General features: G+C 39.7%; 1 protein-coding gene and 1 long non-coding RNA gene across 2 annotated transcripts in view; one reads left to right on the top strand and one right to left on the bottom strand.

Moving 5' to 3' along the window:
* Nucleotides 1–1,124: 1,124 nt before the first annotated feature.
* LOC124284258 (SID1 transmembrane family member 1-like) overlaps nt 1,125–20,008 on the top strand; it is a 40,179-nt gene continuing 21,295 nt past the window's right edge. Inside the window, exons 1-9 of the mRNA XM_046720326.1 lie at nt 1,125–1,130; nt 1,254–1,375; nt 10,588–10,752; nt 11,416–11,560; nt 12,286–12,369; nt 14,510–14,660; nt 16,114–16,207; nt 17,556–17,599; nt 18,424–18,489. Of these exons, the coding sequence (XP_046576282.1) occupies nt 1,125–1,130; nt 1,254–1,375; nt 10,588–10,752; nt 11,416–11,560; nt 12,286–12,369; nt 14,510–14,660; nt 16,114–16,207; nt 17,556–17,599; nt 18,424–18,489 (877 nt within the window). The remainder of the gene's footprint in view (nt 1,131–1,253; nt 1,376–10,587; nt 10,753–11,415; nt 11,561–12,285; nt 12,370–14,509; nt 14,661–16,113; nt 16,208–17,555; nt 17,600–18,423; nt 18,490–20,008) is intronic.
* On the bottom strand, nt 1,934–2,104 carry LOC124284281. Its single transcript, XR_006900518.1, has 2 exons — nt 2,070–2,104; nt 1,934–2,010 (listed from the first exon to the last, which is right to left on the bottom strand). It is a non-coding gene; the product is annotated as an uncharacterized LOC124284281 (long non-coding RNA).

The raw sequence follows: 20,008 nt of genomic DNA on the forward strand, positions 1-20,008 counted from the left end.
TACTAGAGGTAACCTGCACTGAGTGCAACCTGTTACTAGAGGTAACCTGTACTGAGTGCAACCTGTTACTAGAGGTAACCTGTTACTAGAGGTAACCTGCACTGGGTGCAACCTGTTACTAGAGGTAACCTGCACCGGGTGCAACCTGTTACTAGAGGTAACCTGCACTGGGTGCAACCTGTTATTAGAGGTAACCTTCACTGAGTGCAACCTGTTTCTAGAGGTAACCTGCACTGAGTGCAACCTGTTACTAGAGGTAACCTGCACCGGGTGCAACCTGTTATTAGAGGTAACCTGCACTGGGTGCAACCTGTTATTAGAGGTAACCTGCACTGGGTGCAACCTGTTATTAGAGGTAACCTGCACTGAGTGCAACCTGTTACTAGAGGTAACCTGCACCGGGTGCAACCTGTTACTAGAGGTAACCTGCACTGGGTGCATTCTGTTACTAGAGGTAAACTGCACTGGGTGCAACCTGTTACTAGAGGTAACCTGCACTGGGTGCAACCTGTTACTAGAGGTAACCTGCACTGGGTGCAACCTGTTACTAGAGGTAACCTTCACTGAGTGCAACCTGTTACTATAGGTAACCCTACTGTGTGCAACCTGTTACTAGAGGTAACCTGCACTGAGTGCAACCTGTTACTAGAGGTAACCTTCACTGGGTGCAACCTGTTATTAGAGGTAACCTGCACTGGGTGCAACCTGTTATTAGAGGTAACCTGCACTGAGTGCAACCTGTTACTATAGGTAACCTTCACTGGGTGCAACCTGTTACTAGAGGTAACCTGCACTGAGTGCAACCTGTTACTAGAGGTAACCTTCACTGATGCAACCTGTTACTAGAGGTAACCTGCACTGGGTGCAACCTGTTACTAGAGGTAACCTGCACTGAGTGCAACCTGTTACTAGAGGTAACCTGCACTGAGTGCACCCTGTTACTAGAGGTAACCTGCACTGGGTGCAACCTGTTACTAGAGGTAACCTGCACTGAGTGCAACCTGTTACTAGAGGTAACCTGCACCGGGTGCAACCTGTTACTAGAGGTAACCTGCACTGGGTGCAACCTGTTACTAGAGGTAACCTGCACCAGAGCATATTGTAAATAGTGAAATCGCACCATCATGGCAGTAGGATTTTAATAATACCATACGAATTTTAATGCTTTCAAACACAGGCAATATTTCAGTTGATATGTAAACTTTTATCTCTCTGCAACCACTGGTGTGATTCTGCTTCTCTATATGTTTCAGATGACCGCTGTCCGTGTGTCGGTCAGCAGCATCAATAGCACGAGGACCTCCCCTGTCATGGTGGTTGTAAGACAGAGCGAAGGAATCATGTCCTGGGCAGTGCCGCTCTTCATTGACTACATGTAATACTTCCTCATTTCAACCCTTTTAGGGACGGTGGGGTAGCCTAGTGGTTAAAGCGTTCGCTCATCACGCCAAAGATCCAGGTTCGATTCCCCACATGGGTGCATTGTGTTGTAGCTCATTTCTGGTGTCCCCTCTGTGATATTGCTGGAATTTTCTAAAAGTGGCGTAAAACCATCCTCACTCACTCACTCTTTAATGAAACCCACGACCAAGGGTATGGTGCTGAACTGGGATTCGAACCCATGATTAGTGGTTTCTGGCGTGCCAAAGGGACATAACTCTGTAAGCTAACTGAAGCGCCTCAGACAACTGAGGAACCAGTATCCCCTGTACGATTCAGAGAATAACCTTTGTGAAATTTAGCAATATACTGGCAATATTGCGGTGGGGAACACCAGAAATGGGCTTCACACATTATACCAATGTGGGGAAATCGAACACGGGTCTTCAGTGTGACGAGGGAACAGTTTAACCATTAGGCTACCCCACCGCCCTGTTTCGTTAAAGAGGTAAAAATATACTCCTCATAAAAATTAAGCCATAAGTATTTTCAATGTGATATCTTTATCAATTTCGATAGCGATTTTTGTCGATATGTTACTGAAAGGTAAATATTCAAAGAATGCATAACCTTTAGTGACTGTCATATTGATTTGTCTGATAACATTGACAACGTCACCCGAACACAACCACCCTCAGAAACAGCATGCAAAATGTGTGGCATGAATGTCCTCCACTCTTCACACATGCACCCTGATCGGTGTAAACCTACCTGTAATCATTCCTGTGGTACAACAAGTCCTAGCTTCATTTTTATGGATGATAATGCCCGTCCACAGACTGATGAAAAAAGAGTTGTTAATGATGTTGTTTAGATCAACAACATCACACATATGGACTGTCCTGCAAGATCACTTGATCTTAATCCCATTGAACATGCTTGGAACATTATTGGAAGTCGTGTTTACAGTCTCCATGTTCACCCCCAGACTCTGGATGACCTTGAGCAGGCGTTACAGAGAGAATGGCAGAATATTGCACAACAGCAACTTTAAAGGCTCATTGGTCAACGCAGAGACGTGTAGAAACTTGCATTTGTGCTCATGGTGGTCATGAACACTGCTTCACTGTCAGAAACAGACTTGAACCTCAATGTTAACATACTGCTCCATCAATGCAGCACATTTCGCACGACTGTTTCGCCGGGTACATGCTTTTGATTATTTGTAAGTCTAGTCTACAAACTTATCAAAAACATCTAAAGTCACATCTATTTGAGATGAAATAGACTGGGACTGCACAAGCACCTTTGAGCAGCCTAGCTTGAACTCGGCGCTATAGAAGTAGATTATTATTATTATTTCATTATTTCATTTCATTTTGTTAATCGTGTGTACATATGTTTCACCTTTCTGTTGCATCATTCCATGATTTGCAATTTCAATAAATGAAATTGTAATGAGACTACAAAATGTATTGCTTAACTTTTTATGAGGAGTATATAAATCCTTCCAGCTTTCCTTCCACATTAATCTGACAAGCCATGATATAACGAAGTGAATGAATATTTCATTTTCAGCCCATGGTGGTTGGATGACAGGCATTTTAATTTGAGTTCAACATTTTTTCTTAATGTTTTTTTTTTCAAATAATTACAAATTAAACTGAATTCTATGGATTGTTTTATGCTTGAAAATGGTTAATTTATTTGTTTGAAAATTCACTCGCATCGCTCCATGAAGTAAATAATGGCTCCATATTGAAACCATTTTAAAAGTTAACATTATACAATTATAGACTCTTTTAGAGGTCGATATCGGTTTTATTGACCTGAGTAAAACAATATCGACCAAACTTGCGAGGTTGATATTGTTTTACTCAGGTCAATAAAAACCGATATTGACCTGTACAAGAGTCTATAATTGTTTTATTATATAGACAAGGAGAAACAGGTTTTAACATAAACTTTTAATGCTCACACTGTGTCATCTCCGGGATACAGCTCATCATTACGTAACACATCTTCACAATCAAAATAATTCATTAAATGTACCAGAAACATCAAAGACAACTTTTAAATAACAAATTTTTAAAAAGAACGATATCAGTCTGAATATATAGATGATTGTTCATCTAGCTACTTTATTACTGCTTAGAGTTGAAGTTATAATTGATGGTCACATTACAGTTATTAATAACTGGTCCTGGCATCTGAATCATCCGTCTATTTGTCATGCTGTGATTAAGTACATGCATATTGTTATCAGACACAGAAACAGATGACTCAGGTACAGGGAGAGTTTTGAGAACCAAGCCGGTTCTGTCCAAGGGGAACCGCATGATATAATTTTCCATTTCTGAATTTGGTTGCTGCAAAAGTTTTGGACAATATTTATTCAAGCGACGAATTTAAGACGAATGTACTTGATGAAAGTCCTCACTGGACATCTGGGATCGTCTGTAAGATATAAACCAATAATAATAATAATAATAATAATAATAATAAATGATAAATGATAAAAGTGATCATACATATATTTCATTCGAACTCAGGATGTAATTTTAGCTAAAATTATGCTGCAAACAATTTGATAGCAAGAGTTGCCTCCCTTTCCGTTACAAAGCAAAATGGGTGACAGGTCATGGTTTCCAGTTACGTAATTTTCCAGAGTGTCGATATAATGTACAGTAAGCCTAATATTTGGAATTGAATGTCACTATTTGATAACATAACAACATACCTTTCTTCTCATACATTCGCCCTTGAGCTTATTCTGAAAACTGAGAGATTTTCTCTTCCCCGTCTTCCGAAATGAAGCATGATGTCAACGAATACCTGTAATATAAAAACATGCCTATCTTATTTGGGAAATCTGTAAATTGATATTCAATATTTTATTTGTATCGCTGTTTATACATGAATCTATTGTCTAGATCTATTTGCCTTGATGATTTTACGAAACTCCATGTGTGTGTTAAAAACTAGTTTTATATATTCACCTTATACTGTAGAAGTAGTGGGGAATCTGAGCTGCACATATAGTCGTGAAAGCCTCGCCATATCAGCTTCTGCAACAGGTGGGTAGTGTTTGATCTCAAGCTAACCCGATTTTTTTAGTTCCTTTCCCATAGCCTTGAACGCTGTCGTTGATTCTTTGAAATTGGCTCTGATGATATCTATTCCTCTTCTTGTTTTTCCAAGTGTCTTTGGATGCCATGTTGATAAGACATTAAAGTTACTTTCTTGTAGTGTTCTCCTTTCTCTGACCTGGCTTCCAGGTAAAATTTAGCCAGTGATGAATCAAGTTCATCTTCGCTAAAGTTCTCAAAATCAGCTGATTTACTCCTTTGTTGTAGATATTCTCTGAAAACCTTCACAGCAGTGTTAGTTGACCTTTTAGTATTCTTTAAATCGATATTTTCCAAGATCTCCTTCTGTTTGTCATCTGTAATTTCAGCGAAACGCTGATTTCTATTGACGAACGCTGAAGCCATCGCTGAACGGCTAAAAATAGCGCGTGTGGGAATGACGTCAAATCGAGTGATCTGATTGGCTGAAAAGCTGGGGAAGCCCCTTCGTACGGGATTCCTCGTCTATTTTTTAGTAACTCAAGTCAATATCTTAATTTATCAGAAAACTCAAGTCAATATTGCGTTTTGTAGACAATCACGTGACAGTATTTTGACCAATCATGATACAGGAAAAATACTACCTATATAATAAACTGTGTCATATGTCACGGAAGTGTGTCGAATGTCACAGAACTGTGGCGAATGTCACAGTTTCCTGTCACTTTGATATCAAACAGTGATGCATGTATCTCTAACCTGTGAACCAACATCCTTACTTTCTGATTCCTCATGCCAGTTATGTTTTAATAAAGGTGACCTAATGTACTTGGTGTTGAGTGAGTGAGTGAGTTTAGTTTTACCCCGCACTTAGCAATATTCCAGCTATATGGCAACGGTCTGTAAATAATTGAGTCTGGACCAGACAATCCAGTGATCAACAGCATGAGCATCGATCTGCGTAACTGGGAACTGATGACATGTATGCGTCAACCATGTCAGCAAGCGTGACAACCCGGTCCCTTTAGTCGCCTCTTATGACAAGCATCAATGCTTGCATTTAAACATGGTGTAACCAGGATATTTAGAATTGAAAACTTAAAATACATTTGGTAAATATTTATGGAAAATTTGAATTCAAAGTTAAGAAGTGTCATTGTACTTGGAAAGTGCATTGACCAGTGTAATCAAAATACATATCGATTCATTTCTCTTGCGTATAACAAATATAATAAGGTATGTTATGTTTGAGATTACACTTTCTTAGTAAAGTACAGATTCTAGTACTTTTTGGGGGTTGAGTCCCATCCGGGATTCGAACCAACACCCTCATAGTTAGGCACCTAATCGCCAGCACACAAAGTCAGACGCCTAGACCACTCAGCCACCGCGGCTTCCACGCGGAAGGTGCCTAACTCTGAGGGTGTTGGTTCAAATCCCAGATGGGACTCAACCCAAAAAAGGTACTAGAATCTATACTATACTAAGAAAGTGTTATCCCAAATATATCATACGCTACATTTGACCACTTTCTAATATGGCATTATGTATTTCAAATATAATAAGGGATAAGGGAGGATAGCTTGGACCGGGTGACTCATGTAGCATTTAGGAAATTATGATATTAGAAATCAGAAACGGGACACACATGATGATTCAGCTGAGTATCTTCTGGCGCCGGCCAGTCTGAAGTACATGTGTACTAGTAGGTTATGCACATTTGAATGCTTCACAAATGACTTACGCTCATTAGCAATTAAACTCATAATGGAAGAATTTGATGGTACCGATTAAGTCTTTGAAGAGAGGAAATGAAAGTAATTAGTGGTTCAGCTGGGATATGAGTCATTTTTTATGTGATGTAGCACATTATTTCAGGGGCAGGAGCCAAATTGTCTTTCGTTCTATTTTGTTAATTGTCCGGTGAGTGCTGCTCAACTTTGGGCCCCACCGTTGAGTTAAGAGGTTTTCTCTGTGCATTGAGAGAATGGCTCAGATGAACTTATAGCATTAAGAGTTGTACAAGGAATCAACAAGTTCTTCCATGAAGTTTGTGAATCAGTGTTGTGTGTAGACCAGGAAAACTAGGCAATATCTGAGGACCTTTGTGTGAGAATTCATTCCAAAATACATGGACTTGAACACCATACTGGACTTATCTTTGAGTATCCATCTTAGCTACGTCATCCCCAGAACAAGAGTGGATAGACAGATTGCCGAGGGAGAAGGGTATAACACCCAGACACCCTCAGGTAACAATGGCTCTAAGCAATAAAACGGCTCCATGGGCCGCCGATACAGTGAATCGATACAAAGTTTTACATTGTCGTATACGATACTTCGAATGGGCAACGATACATCGATGTTTCAGTTTGAATGTTGCCGAATCGCGATATCTGTCAAGAAAAAAGACTCACTTTTGTTTGATGATTAAAATATTTGCTTACTTATTTTCTGTTCAGAAGTAAACGTTTTCTCGCAAATTCTTGCTTCAAGAACTGTGTCAGACAGCGCTCACATGTTATTATCATTCACAAAGTCTGTGTATAAACTTAATTATCTCGTTTCCGAATGAACATTGAAAAACACTGGCGGAATTTGATGAAATACTTTAAAATGGTTTTGTTTTGATATTCAGGTGTTTTATAGTTGGTGTTAGAATTAAATATTTTACTATCGGGATGCGTATCGTATCGTCACCCTTATATCGGGATTGGTATCGTATCGCAGCTTCAGTGCACGATACTTTGGCAATATATCGTCGTGACTAAAATTTTAGCATCGTGATGTATCGTATCGCAGGTTGTATGCCAATACCAGCACTAGTGTTCATAATCCTCATTGTTCCTCACGTATCATAGTATCCTGAGTAACACGTGGCAGTGTATTCCTGAGTAATTGATCACACATGTTGCTGATCTCTATGCAAGTTTTTACCAACAAAAGTGTCGGGAAAAAACTGATTGTCGGATAAACGGAAGTCAGATTAACAAGACTTGACTGTATATCACAGATATCAATAATGATAACTAAATATTGATTTATTACTGGCTAAATTTTTTAAGAAATAAACTTGAGAAAAAAATGTACAAAAATATTTTCAAAAGAAATCAACACTTTCAACATGTAAACATAATTGGGATTGGTGAACAAGCTTTACAGTTTATGTTAACACCGCTCCCATGCAACATATAATACAAAATTAAATGGAGGATGTGACGTCATCGATATTGACTGTTGCATAAATATAATATTTATAATATTTATAGATATATATATATATGTATATATCTACACACACACACACATTACATCAAATACAACTATTCTCTAAGTGGTCATAATTAGAGAGTTACAGTTCTGTGTGTCTACCCAGCCATTGTAGAAATGTAAATCAATCCTAAGAAGGTTGTTGAGTTAATTTAATTATTTTCCTGAGTAAATTTGAAGGGTTGTGTCATGAGGATATAATTGTGGACAGATTCAACTATTTTCTGGTTTACACAAGGAGTAAATTCTTTCTTTCCCTTCAAGATGGTATCCAGGTTATAACCGTGTAGTGTAAAATACATATTAAGTCTTAACTGAGTATAGATACCGCAAGTGAGGAAATAGTGTAGGGCGTTTTCACTCTGATGTCCACAAGAACAACATGGGCTGTCTATTAAATGTCTGTTATACTTATCGGCGTTTAGGCCGCTACATCCGAGCCTGAGGCGGCAGTGAACGATTTGACAAAAACGAGTGCCATAGTTAAGATCAAAATAAATCTTATTTTTGTTTTTCATAATTAGGTTTTTAAATTCTGTGAGACTACATGATTCTTTGGAATTTGGTAGGTCATTCCAAAAATTTATTGTCTCGTGTAGAAATGATTTGGCATAAGAGGCAGTTCGACTGTAAATTCCTTGTATTTCAGTTATTTCTTAAATTATAACTTGTAGTTCTGGGGACAGAGTTTGGGATTGTCAGGCCCAGCTTGATTATTTATCAGCTGCAGCTGTGTAGCTGGAGTATTGCTGAGTGTGGCATTAACAAAGTAACATTAGTAAACAAACAAATGTCAGTTGAAATATAAATACAGTCGAGCACCGTTGGGTCGATATTCATGGGACCAAGAAAAAATATTGAGTTATCCGAACTTTGAGACATCCGACCAGGGCATATCATCACATATCCCTATGAACGAAAACAAAACGCTTCTCAGTATGTTTGATTTGAAAGTATAATCCGTTATCAGTCGTGTTTAGTCGTAACAGTGAGTACTTCCTAATTAATTCCTTCTTAATTAATTCTAATTATATAACAAACAAGTGACACCTTCAACTCAATTAGCCCTAATTAGTTTACACTACCGCATCCCTTTGATTCATGCCGCACCGTGTGTAAACGTGTGGAAACAACCTCAGTTCAGAGGGATACTTGCCCATGAAAGGTAGGTGAATATCGAGTTTCTTTGCAAAAATCGAGTTAAAAGGGTAATTTTGCTTGTTGGGACCATGAAATTATATCGAGATATCTGAAATATCGAGACAACCGTATCGAGTTAAAAGAGCTTGAATAGTGATAAATTATGAAGAATTTTGCCGGGACCGAGATGTTATATCGAGACAACAGAGATATCGAGTAACAGATTTCGACACAACAGTGCTTGACTGTACTGTGAATTTGTAAGCAGACATTTTGAGATTCCACAATTTTTCTACACCAAATATTCTTCTACACCATAACCTCAAGTTAAAGGCTGGGGCACAAACCTAAAAAAAACAAAACAAACCCACCCCTACCCACCCCGTGGGTTCCCAACTAGTCCCCCCATTGGCTACTCCTCAGCAGTGTAGATGTTATCTGCCCATGATATAATATGCAATAACTGCAGATCTGGAGAACTACAAAAGCCCTCTTAATTCACTGATGTCCATTTTATGTCTTATTAACATTTGGCCCCACCACCCCCCAACTTGCCATTTTAAAAATTATGGACCTTTTAACCTCAGAAATAGGCCTTAAATTCCAACTTGCTATTTATAGAGCAGTCGTGTGGACATTTAAAACACAGAAAGACCCCTTAAATTCCAACTTGACATTTCAAGAGCAGTCTTATGGAGATTTTACGCTCAGAAATCCTCCTTAAATTCTAACTTGATATTTCAAGAGCAGTCTTATGGAGATTTTACTCTCAGAAATCCCCCTTAAATTCCAACTTGCTATTTCAAGATCAGTCTTATGGACATTTTAAAGGCCAGTGTTCAAACCTATACACAGATGGGCTGTGGCCTCCTTGCCTTGTCAAAGCTGTCCTTAGATGCAAAGCAATGTAGTATTCAAATACATTCCATGGAATATCACAAAACTGACTCACCGGTTCAGACTGATATTAAGTCATAGTATAAAGAAGTCTGTTGTGAGGACTCACAGCAAAAAGTATGGATGCAGAGTGTCTACAAAACATACATTTTGAAAATATATTTCTCATTTTTAGATCCAGATTTGAATTTCCCACTGTGTCAGTCAGGTGGCCAGAGGAGGTGCGTTTCCATAGAAACAAGCCTTGGAGTGGGGAAATGTTTCATTCAGGGTTTCATATTTCAGGCAGGTTGGGAAAATGCCCCCCTCCCCCCATTCCCCTGACACCATGCTGTGCAGGGCTACGGTTGTCCACTTATCTGATGCTGACATCTCTTTGCTGAAGATTTTATATTCAGAATATAAGTAAAATTTGATGTTTCATATATATGCTAATCAAATTAATCTCTTTAGTCATCAAAAGATGAAGTGAAAGGGTTGTTGGACATTTACTATAAGGCACAGGTTTATTCAAGTAGTATATTCCAAGGTTAACCTTTGACATCCCCAGGCTCTTGCCAGGCACCCATAGCCGTTACAGCCTTTTCACTCACGGGCTGATAACATCTTCACTGATGAAGGGTAGCGAATGGGTGACTATTTGGCAAACCTACGAGGGTTTTGGAGTTTTGCGCCCTGGCCTTTAAGTTCAGAAATCCTTAAATTTAAATTCCAACTTGCCCTTCCAAAAGGGGAGTTTAATGGACATTTTAGGCACAAAAACCCCCTTAAATTCCAACTTGCTGTTCAAGATCAGTCTTATGGACATTTTAAGCACATGTTCATGTTTCAGCTATGCCTACTACTCCGTCAGCCGCACACTGTGCCCCATCTTTCATCGGCACAATTCGGACACAGAAGAAGTACAACATGAGATCTATGTTGACGTGTCCTCCATGGCTGTCAATGCCACGCCCTTCACATTTTCTGCCGAACTTCTACCCGACTTTGAGCTGAGGTAAGCGACTACTTGTTTACAGATCTCAAGCCAATTTTGCGGAGAGTTAACAGACTTGTTATCGTTTGTCAGACCCCGCCCAACTTTGAGCTCAGGGTGTCGTTCCACTAACCAATCTTATCTAAGATCAATCTTACCAGCGCCTTGAGCATGAAAAAATGAAAGCCGACATTTTAGCTTCTCTACAACTAGTACAAGTGATTTGGAGATCCTGTGTTGGTCATGAGCAACTTAGACTTTTGATCTTAACTTTACGATTTACTTGGGTAAGATTGATTATTGGAATGGTATGATGATTGTTACGTCATGCTAAGATTATGATTTTAGGGGTTTACGATTGGTGTAGAGCTAAGATCGGTTAGTTGAACGGCACCCAGGTAGTTGACTAGACATTGTTATCTTACTTTGGCCTGACTTGCAGCTGAGGTATAACTGTGATGTGCTGAATGGTCAACTTTACCATGTCATCCTACCGGGTACCCATTGACTGCCAGGTGAACAGAAGCACTTTTGAACGAGTCACATGTGTAAGGAAACACAAGTGATACATGTGTTTCAATCTTAATTCTCTCGATGAATTTGAGCTTCGGCACGTTCGAATTATTGAATTGATGATTGATTGGCTGTATGTATATGTGCTTCATGTGGACCTCTATGTTGTAGACATAATGAGATGAAGAATACAACCATTTCCCCATCGGAGCCCCAGTACTTCATGTACAAGTTTCCAGAAAACGTAACATCCGTTCTCATCAAGGTCAATTCCGCCTCGAAAACCTGCATGGTGGTCTCAATCCAGGAAATCAGGGTAACATGCTTGTCTGCTGGGTAACACTGTTCTATCAGTGTAACATACTTGTCTACTGGGTAACACTGTTCTATCAGGGTAACATACTTGTTTACTTGGTAACACTGTTCTGTCACGGTAAGATACTTGTCTACTTGGTAACACTGTCACATCAGGGTAACATACTTGTGTACTGGGTAACACTGTCACATCAGGGTAACATACTTGTTTACTTGGTAACACTGTTCTGTCATGGTAACATACTTGTCTACTTGGTAACACTGTCACATCAGGGTAACATACTTGTCTACTGGGTAACACTGTCACATCAGGGTAACATACTTGTCTACTGGGTAACAGTGTTCCATGAGGGTAACATACTTGTCTGGGTAACACTTTTCCTTCATGGTAACTTTTGTCAAAACATACCATGTTTGTCTACCAGGGTAACGCTGTTCCATCAGGGTAACAGTGTGTGTGGAACAAGGCGTCAGTAATTATTTGTGCTGGGAATTCAGGAATGCAATTGTGTTATGAATGTAAAAACATCAAAACCTGTCATTCATATGAGCATCTTTTTCATGACCAAGTCGTGTGTTTGATTTCCCTTCTAATGGAAAAAGTGCTATATTTTTCATACGTCTCATTATAAATGTCTGTCAATATCTGCTATTGGGCACAATATTTTAAATCAAATTCAAATAAGGCTCTTAATGAACCTGTTTTCATGATATTACCGTTTCCAGTGCCCTGTGTACGACCTTGACCGTAATGTGGAGTTTGCTGGCAAGTACCAGACAATGAGCACTCAAGCCGCCATGTTGCTTCAGGTATGTATAACACAGAGGAATTAAATAGAGGATATTATATGAGTGCGCATGTCATACTATGTTTACGACACGAGTGCCTAAATGTTGCTATTTCCCGAGCGAGAGCGAGGGATATGCCGATATTTAGGCACGAGTGTTGTAAACATAGTATGATATGGGCACAAATATAATATTCTGTTTATTACCGAAGTCGTCAAATTGAGGAAAATAAACCCAAATCAATTTTCAAACACGGCTGGCTACCTGACGTCGCTGTATGTAGAATGCAACGTCACAGAAGAAACGTGACGTCATAGCCTTGTACATGACGTCACGTCATGATGACAAAGTGATATTTTGCCCTAGGGCATCATATGAAAAATATGAACCCCGATATGTTTGCCCTCGTAGGCAATAAAGGAAAATACGTCCCTAGTAACGTCTCCATTTTGTAAGTCAGTTGATTGAGTAGTGAAACTCATCACTTGGTTGATTGTGTGTAGCAAAAACATGATGACGTGGATTGCCCACCTAATTTCAGTCACTGGATTGTCTGGGCCAGACTTGTTGTGGTCATATTGCTGAGTTGAAACACAACACCCTCCCCGCACACCATTATACTCGTGCTCTTGGGTTTACCAAAGTTCTGAGAAATGCATCCCTTGAGGCTTTCCTCCTAAAATAGGCTGACACGCCATAATATAGTTTCAGTTCCAGTTTGTTTTTATATACAGTGGAACTGGAAGCTGTACCAGCATTCGTGGGGACTGAAGAGATAATCCGGTTTAGACAGCGTGCCGGATTGTAGAGCTGACACAGTTACCTATGACTTAATAACATCAACATGATGAATCAAGACATTTGAACAAAATCAGGCATTTTGGTTTGTTTCTTCTCAATTGACGATTTTCCCGGCGACACTTTCTAAGCCAATTGGTTAAAGTATTCGCTTGTCACACTGAAATTGGGTACAATGTGTGATGCCCATTTCTGGTGTCCCCATTGCTGGAATATTGCTAAAAGCGTCGTAAAAACGCACACTCACTCATCGGAGGAAGAATACACTATGTCTTCTTCCTTGAGTGTTGCCGTCAACAGTTGGTCCTCCCACTCTGCGTGTCGGGGTCTTCTGTTGTGATGGTCATGTCACTGGTGACAAAATTAGGAATTGACAGCCTCAGTATTGCAGAGCTTACAAAAGACGATAAATGTATTAGCCACGGACGGCATAGGAGGACCCAGATGGGGGTGCACACCTCACCTTTTGTCCTGGAAGTTTATTAAATGACCTTTGAAACTCTCGTCAAAACGGGTGAAAATGAACTGTGCAAACCCCCTTTCTCAAAAAGCTGTATCCGCCCCTAGACGGACCGAGATTTGTTGCCGGTGAAGACAACTTGCTGGGTTAGACAGCTGACAGTTTTGACAGCTTCCACTGTAGGCCATGAGCCAAATTACTAATCATGATATAGAAGAAATGGAATGACATTGTATGAGATGTATATTGTAGAGAGATATAAACACAAGTTGATCCCCACATAGTTCCTCCACTCCACCCCTAATCCCAGCCCTTTGGGAAAACATACATCAGGAAATACTCTTCAAAGCCGTTTTAATGCCAGCTTACTGATTTGTGTCCTGTGAAGATCCGGGTTAGAATTGATCTTCAGCAACTCATGCTTGTCATAAGACACGACTAATGGGATTTGGTGGTCAGGCTCGCTGACTTGGTTGACACACGTCATCGGTTCCTAACTGCGAGACCCGTGAAGGTCCATGGTTAGAATGTGCCTTCAGTAACTCAGGCTTGTCGTAAGAGGCTATTAACGGGATCGGGTGGTCAGGCTCGCTGACTTGATTGACACATGTCATCAGTTCCCAATTGCGCAGATCAATGCTCATGCTGTTGATCACTGGATTGTCTGGTCCAGACTCGATTATTTACAGACCGCTGCCATATAGCTGGAATATTGCCGAGTGCGGCATAAAACTAAACTCACTCACTCACCCAATTGCGTAGACCGATGCCCATGCTGTTGATCACTGGATTATCTGGTCCAGACTTGATTATTTACAGGCCGCCGCCATATAGCTTGAATATTGCTGAGTGCGACGTAAACCTAAACTCACTCACTCACTCACTTATTGATTTGTGTTGCAGGCATCAGACTATGACGGGAGAGCACTCTATGTGGTACTGATTGTGAAGCCCTTCGACCTTGACTGTGTTGGAATTGAAGAGATACAAACTTCAGGAGCCCCCGCGTCTCGAGTCAAGAACGTTTCAATCTTTGTCGAGGAAACAATACCGAGTATGTATCTTTGTTTATCCATTGTTGAACACCACCAACAATATTGTCTTGACAACAGTTTGTGAGTTGACATGGAAAAGACTATCCAGTGATTGACGTCATGAGCATCCAACCAACAAGTGGAAATTGAGGTGAGGTGAGGTGAAATTGGGTTTAACGTCGTGCTTGAGAATATTTCGCTCATATGACGACGTGCATGCGTGTGTATGTGTATGTGCGGCTGCTTGTTCTAGCCCAGACTGAAGTTGGTTTTATAGTGCTAGCCCACTGAGATAACATGCGACAGTGAAGCATGAATACCCCACTCAGACACATTATACTGACTCTGAGCCGACCAGTCTTTGTTGTACCCATTAATGCCGAGCGCCAGGCAGGGACCAACAAGTACCATATTTTAACGTCTTTTGGTATGACGCGGTCGGGGATCGAACCCGCGACCTTCCGCTCTCTTGGGCGGACGCTCTAACCACTACACCACAGAGTTGGTAGTGGAAATTGACAAGCAGTTGGTAGGGAAACAGTTCTTATCTCTAATCTCCACTGTGTACAAATGTATGAATGGTCACTATGGAAACCTTACCCATATTAATAAAATTATCTACCAAATACAGTTCATTTGATTTTTGCTTATTTTATGCGCATTCACAGCTTATTTCAAGCTCTGAATGTACATATTGCTTTTCTTATGACATATGTTATATTTGGAATTACACTTTCTTTATAAACTGACCGGTGACAATCCGTGTTGGAATTGGTCTTCAGCAACCCATGCTTGTCGTAAGAGGCGATTAACCGGATCGGGTGATCAGGCTCGCTGACTTGGTTGACACATGTATACCAACTGCATAGATCGATGTTGATGTTGATGTTGATCACAACCTGAAGATTTTCAAATCCAAACTGAAGACATACCATTTTAAGAAAACATACAGTGTCTAACTTTTCTTTCTTGAGCTGTTCAGAGAGAGCTACTGAGCAGTACTTTTGGACTGGAATTAGCGCTATATAAATGTTTTCATGATGATGATGATGATCACTGGATTGTCTGGTCCAGACTTGATTATTTACAGACCGACCCATATAGCTGGAATATTGCTGAGTGTGACATTAAGCAACAAACAATCAATCAAGTCTCAATATAGAGATTTAGTGCATTTTTGTTGAGCCCTATCCTAGATTCATACCCACATTCTCACAGTAATGTGCCAAATCACCAGCACTCAAAATGGGCAATCTAACCCACTCAGCCACCACAAAAACAATGGAAGTCTGACAACTGGTAGTCTTGACCACATTCCTTGAACTCCTCTGACAGATGTAAATTGGCACGGTTTCCATGTCTGCTATTCCTGCTATTGTATGGAACGGATGTGAAGACAACAATTAATGCAAGAGAAGTATTAGATATATAATATTTTGGATATTAATAAAATGTTTATTCCTATTATTTCAGAGTATCAGTACTTTAAAGGAATCTTCGCTGCAGTTGGATTCTTCTTGGCATTCTATGTGATTGCTCTTGTCGTGCTGTGCGGTTTTCACAGATGGTAAGGATTTTTTGTGTGCAGGTTCACTTGCCTGCCAACCATTTAATAGTGTTGGTCCATTGTAGATTTATGTAAACATGGAGAGTGTGTGACAGTATGTATTGTCTTAGGGTTGCATGTCATATGTAGTAGTTACTTCATTTTAATACGAGAGTTTGGTCCAAATACACCACGGGCCTGGGCACTGGCGATTGATCGATGAATTGTCGATGGTGTAGCCAGAGACACACATTCATCGACCAATCACCAGCAACCAGGCCGCGATGTATCTGGACCAAGCTCGAGTGATTGGATGAAGTTACTGCTTTGTACCATGCCCACATTCTGCATTCAAATTTCGAAATCTGCGCGGGATGTTTTAATTTAAAATCTTTCAGTTTGAGACTGCCGCCATGTCTAGTTGCGAGTGGGATAAAATTATAGACGACATTACACTGTCACAAATAGTTGATGAAACTGAAGGTGCTAAACTCTGGGATGATACAATCAATGACATCATTCTCCCAGAAGCTGCCGATATAATGGAAACTAAATCTACCATGTTAGAGGGATTGACCCAGTTGTCTGTGCCGAAGTCAGGTGAATGTGCAACATTTACCAGAACTGTATTTTCAATAATTATTGCATACCAAAAATTGTGAAAGTACTTTAAAAAAGATAAGTAGTTCTTGACTGATTCAAACGTTTAATGATGTAGTTGTCACCGTGTTTTTGACAAAGCTGTCATTATTTTCATTAATAGAGAAAAACAAATGTTAGTTGTCCTTTTAGAAGGTTTACGTCCATTTAAGACAGGCAGTTCTATACTGAACAACATTAGAAACCCACCACCCATATAATGCGAAATATCCCTGTCAGACTGAAATGTACCCATGATATCTGAGCATCATCAGTGCATTTTAGTGTGGTGCATTTCTAATGTTGTTCAGTATATTTGTTAAAGGTAGACGTGGCTAAGATTGCAAAGAGCTCATCAGAGGGTTGCAGTGGAAGGCAGTTGAAAACCGTGGTGTAACTAACTATACAATACACCACGGCTGAAATCAAAGCATGGTACAAGACATGAAATATCAGCTTTAAAATATTGGTCCAGATACACCGTGGCCTGGTTGCTGGTGATTGGTCGATGAATGTGTGTCTCTGGCTATGCCATAGTTGTCAGTTTAACCAAAATACCTAAACTAAACTAAACTAAACTAAACTAAACTAAACTAAACTAAACTAAACTAAACTAAACTAAACTAACTCTATTACTTTTCTTCCATGGACTACAATCTTTGTACAACAAAGAAAACTGTAAACAACTCAATGGCCACAGTATCGAATTCATTTTATCATTGTGTTTCAGTAACACCAGCCAGAGCCTCATGGATATCTCAGAGTCGGAGCGAGGTGAGTTTCCATCATTTGTCTTCAGGATCTCATAACCGAGACAAATGAGACTCCGTGATAATTTTACCATTAACAATTTTATGTAAGATTTTCAACTTGAGGTGAAAGTTCATGCATGTAAATTGACCAATCAGCAACTTACAACATATCAGGCAAACAGTCTGGGGGTGCATTTGCAGGTCAGTAGGGCTGCATATGTAATCAGCTTATTTACTGATGATGGGGAGTCATCATGGAAGCCAGAGAAATTAAATTGCACCTTGCCATAGAGAAATAAGTGGCTCAGAAAAAAAGGTTCCGAATTTTTTGGGGACATATCCATGCCCTCAGATGTCACAACTTTGTTTAACAAATTCCACGCCCCCTAAACCCTTACCACCTTGCTCATGAGAGTGGTCTCCCTTACATACCCTCTGCCAGCCGCTGAAGGTTACATCGTCACATCTTGTTGAATGTTACATTTGTATTGTAATGGTTCCTAAACTCTTGTGCAGCTCTATTACCATTTTTTATATAGCAATCTTCGTGTCACAAGAGATAATAAATATCACAAAATTCTTGCGGATGGACTTTGAACAACTTAACAATTGACATCATCATGTTCATGTGCATTGAATAAAGAACAAATTATCTGAGATTTTCATCCAGCCAGTCGGGATAGCTTTAACAATATACTACTGGCCCGATTCACAATCAGCTAGCATTTGGCTAGCAGGCCAGTAGCTATTTTGAACGCTGGCTCAGCTCGCCTTCTTTTGAGGATTTTGGTGATTGGTGGCTATACTTAAACAAAATCAAACGTCTTGTTGTTTTCCTTCCTCTAGACAAGCTTATTGGGTTCATTCAACCTGGATACCACTCAACCAATCAGAATGCAGGGACACCTAGCGGTAACCATAACAATGCATGCTGTTTGTTTAGAGTAGATTCTGTTGTAGTTGTATAAAATCTGTGTGTATTGTGGAGTGGGTTTTTCCCTGTTAACTTTTCCTCAAGGAAAGGTGCCAAGTCCTTAAAGATTTACATGGTTTATACTGGCTTGAAAATACCTTGGATTTTAGGGTTGTTCTTGAAAAGCTTTGATTTTGAAATGCCTTGAAAATCACCAAATGGCATGAAAATCACTAAAATAGAATGAAATGTCTTGAATTTGTACAAAATTATTTATTCATAAACATTTTTATAAAAGTTTAAGTGTGACTTATCACAGTGATGTTTGTCAAAGACTATGAAGTCATGCCATATTTTACTTTCTTTGTTGGGTGTGAAAATAATTTTGGGGAACATTTGTAATTTTCATGGTGCTTTTTAGGTATATAATACTATTAGAAATATTGCATTTCTAATGAGCTAAAATGCATTCACTAGGTGAATATGCGTTGTGCTAACAATCTCGTTATTAGAACGCCAGATAACCCAAGCTGCTTGTGAGGCAGCAGAAGGTTAATAGTCACATGACTTTTCCCACCGGGTACCCATTTTCTGCTGGGTGAACAGAGGCAATTTTGAAGAAACTCAGTTGCCTAAGGTGAGGTGACATGTATCACATGTGCTTAGTATATATTACTGTTACTATTGTATCAACATATAGACTGAAAACAGATATTTGCTGGCTAACACAAATAAGCTTCCCTAATCCTCATTTCCTATCTGCATTAAGCTTTGTGACTTCCTCCTCTAATGTGATCAATCTGAGAATAAATGACTCAGCGAAGGTTTATTTCATCACAACTTAACATTTTAAATATGAACATTTTTTAGGGTGTGGTCATTTATTTTTTGGAGGAGGTGACATTATAAGTTGTTCACTGGTCTCGAGGGGGACTGATGTACCCTCGATGTTTGTTTATGTTCCCTGAGCCCGAAGGGCAAGGGTTGAGTTGAGTTGAGTTGGGCTTTACGTCACATCGGCATTATTCCAGAAATATAGTGACGAGAACAAGTCTGCATTAATAAACATTGTATGAAGGGCGAGGGGAACATAAAGAAACATCGAGAGTACATCAACCCATAGGGTTTGAGGGACCAGTGAACAACGTATATTTATCTTACCGAACATCTCAATGGTAATTTTGAACTGTTTGAAGCATGGGTATCGGATCGTAGTATGGAGTACCAGATGACAAGACAACAAGTAAAACAAATTTAGAGTTATCTCCCTTCCATCGATTTGCATTTGCAAAACGTCGGTAATTTCTGTACATCATACGTGATTCATTGTTATTCAAAATAAAGAATTACTACTACGAAGTACGAATGAGTTCGTCATTCCCAGCGGGTGTGCATAGAAAATGTTACTCGCTTGTAAGCAGGGTACATTGAAAATAATAGAAGAGTGCTCACCATGTGTGGGGCAAGATAAGAAGAAATGTTACATGAAATGGGAGGAATCTGCAAAATCATTTCTTT

The sequence above is a fragment of the Haliotis rubra genome, unplaced genomic scaffold (genome assembly GCF_003918875.1).
Source record: "Haliotis rubra isolate DU_JTF1 unplaced genomic scaffold, ASM391887v1 Scf332, whole genome shotgun sequence".
Lineage (NCBI taxonomy): Eukaryota > Metazoa > Mollusca > Gastropoda > Lepetellida > Haliotidae > Haliotis > Haliotis rubra.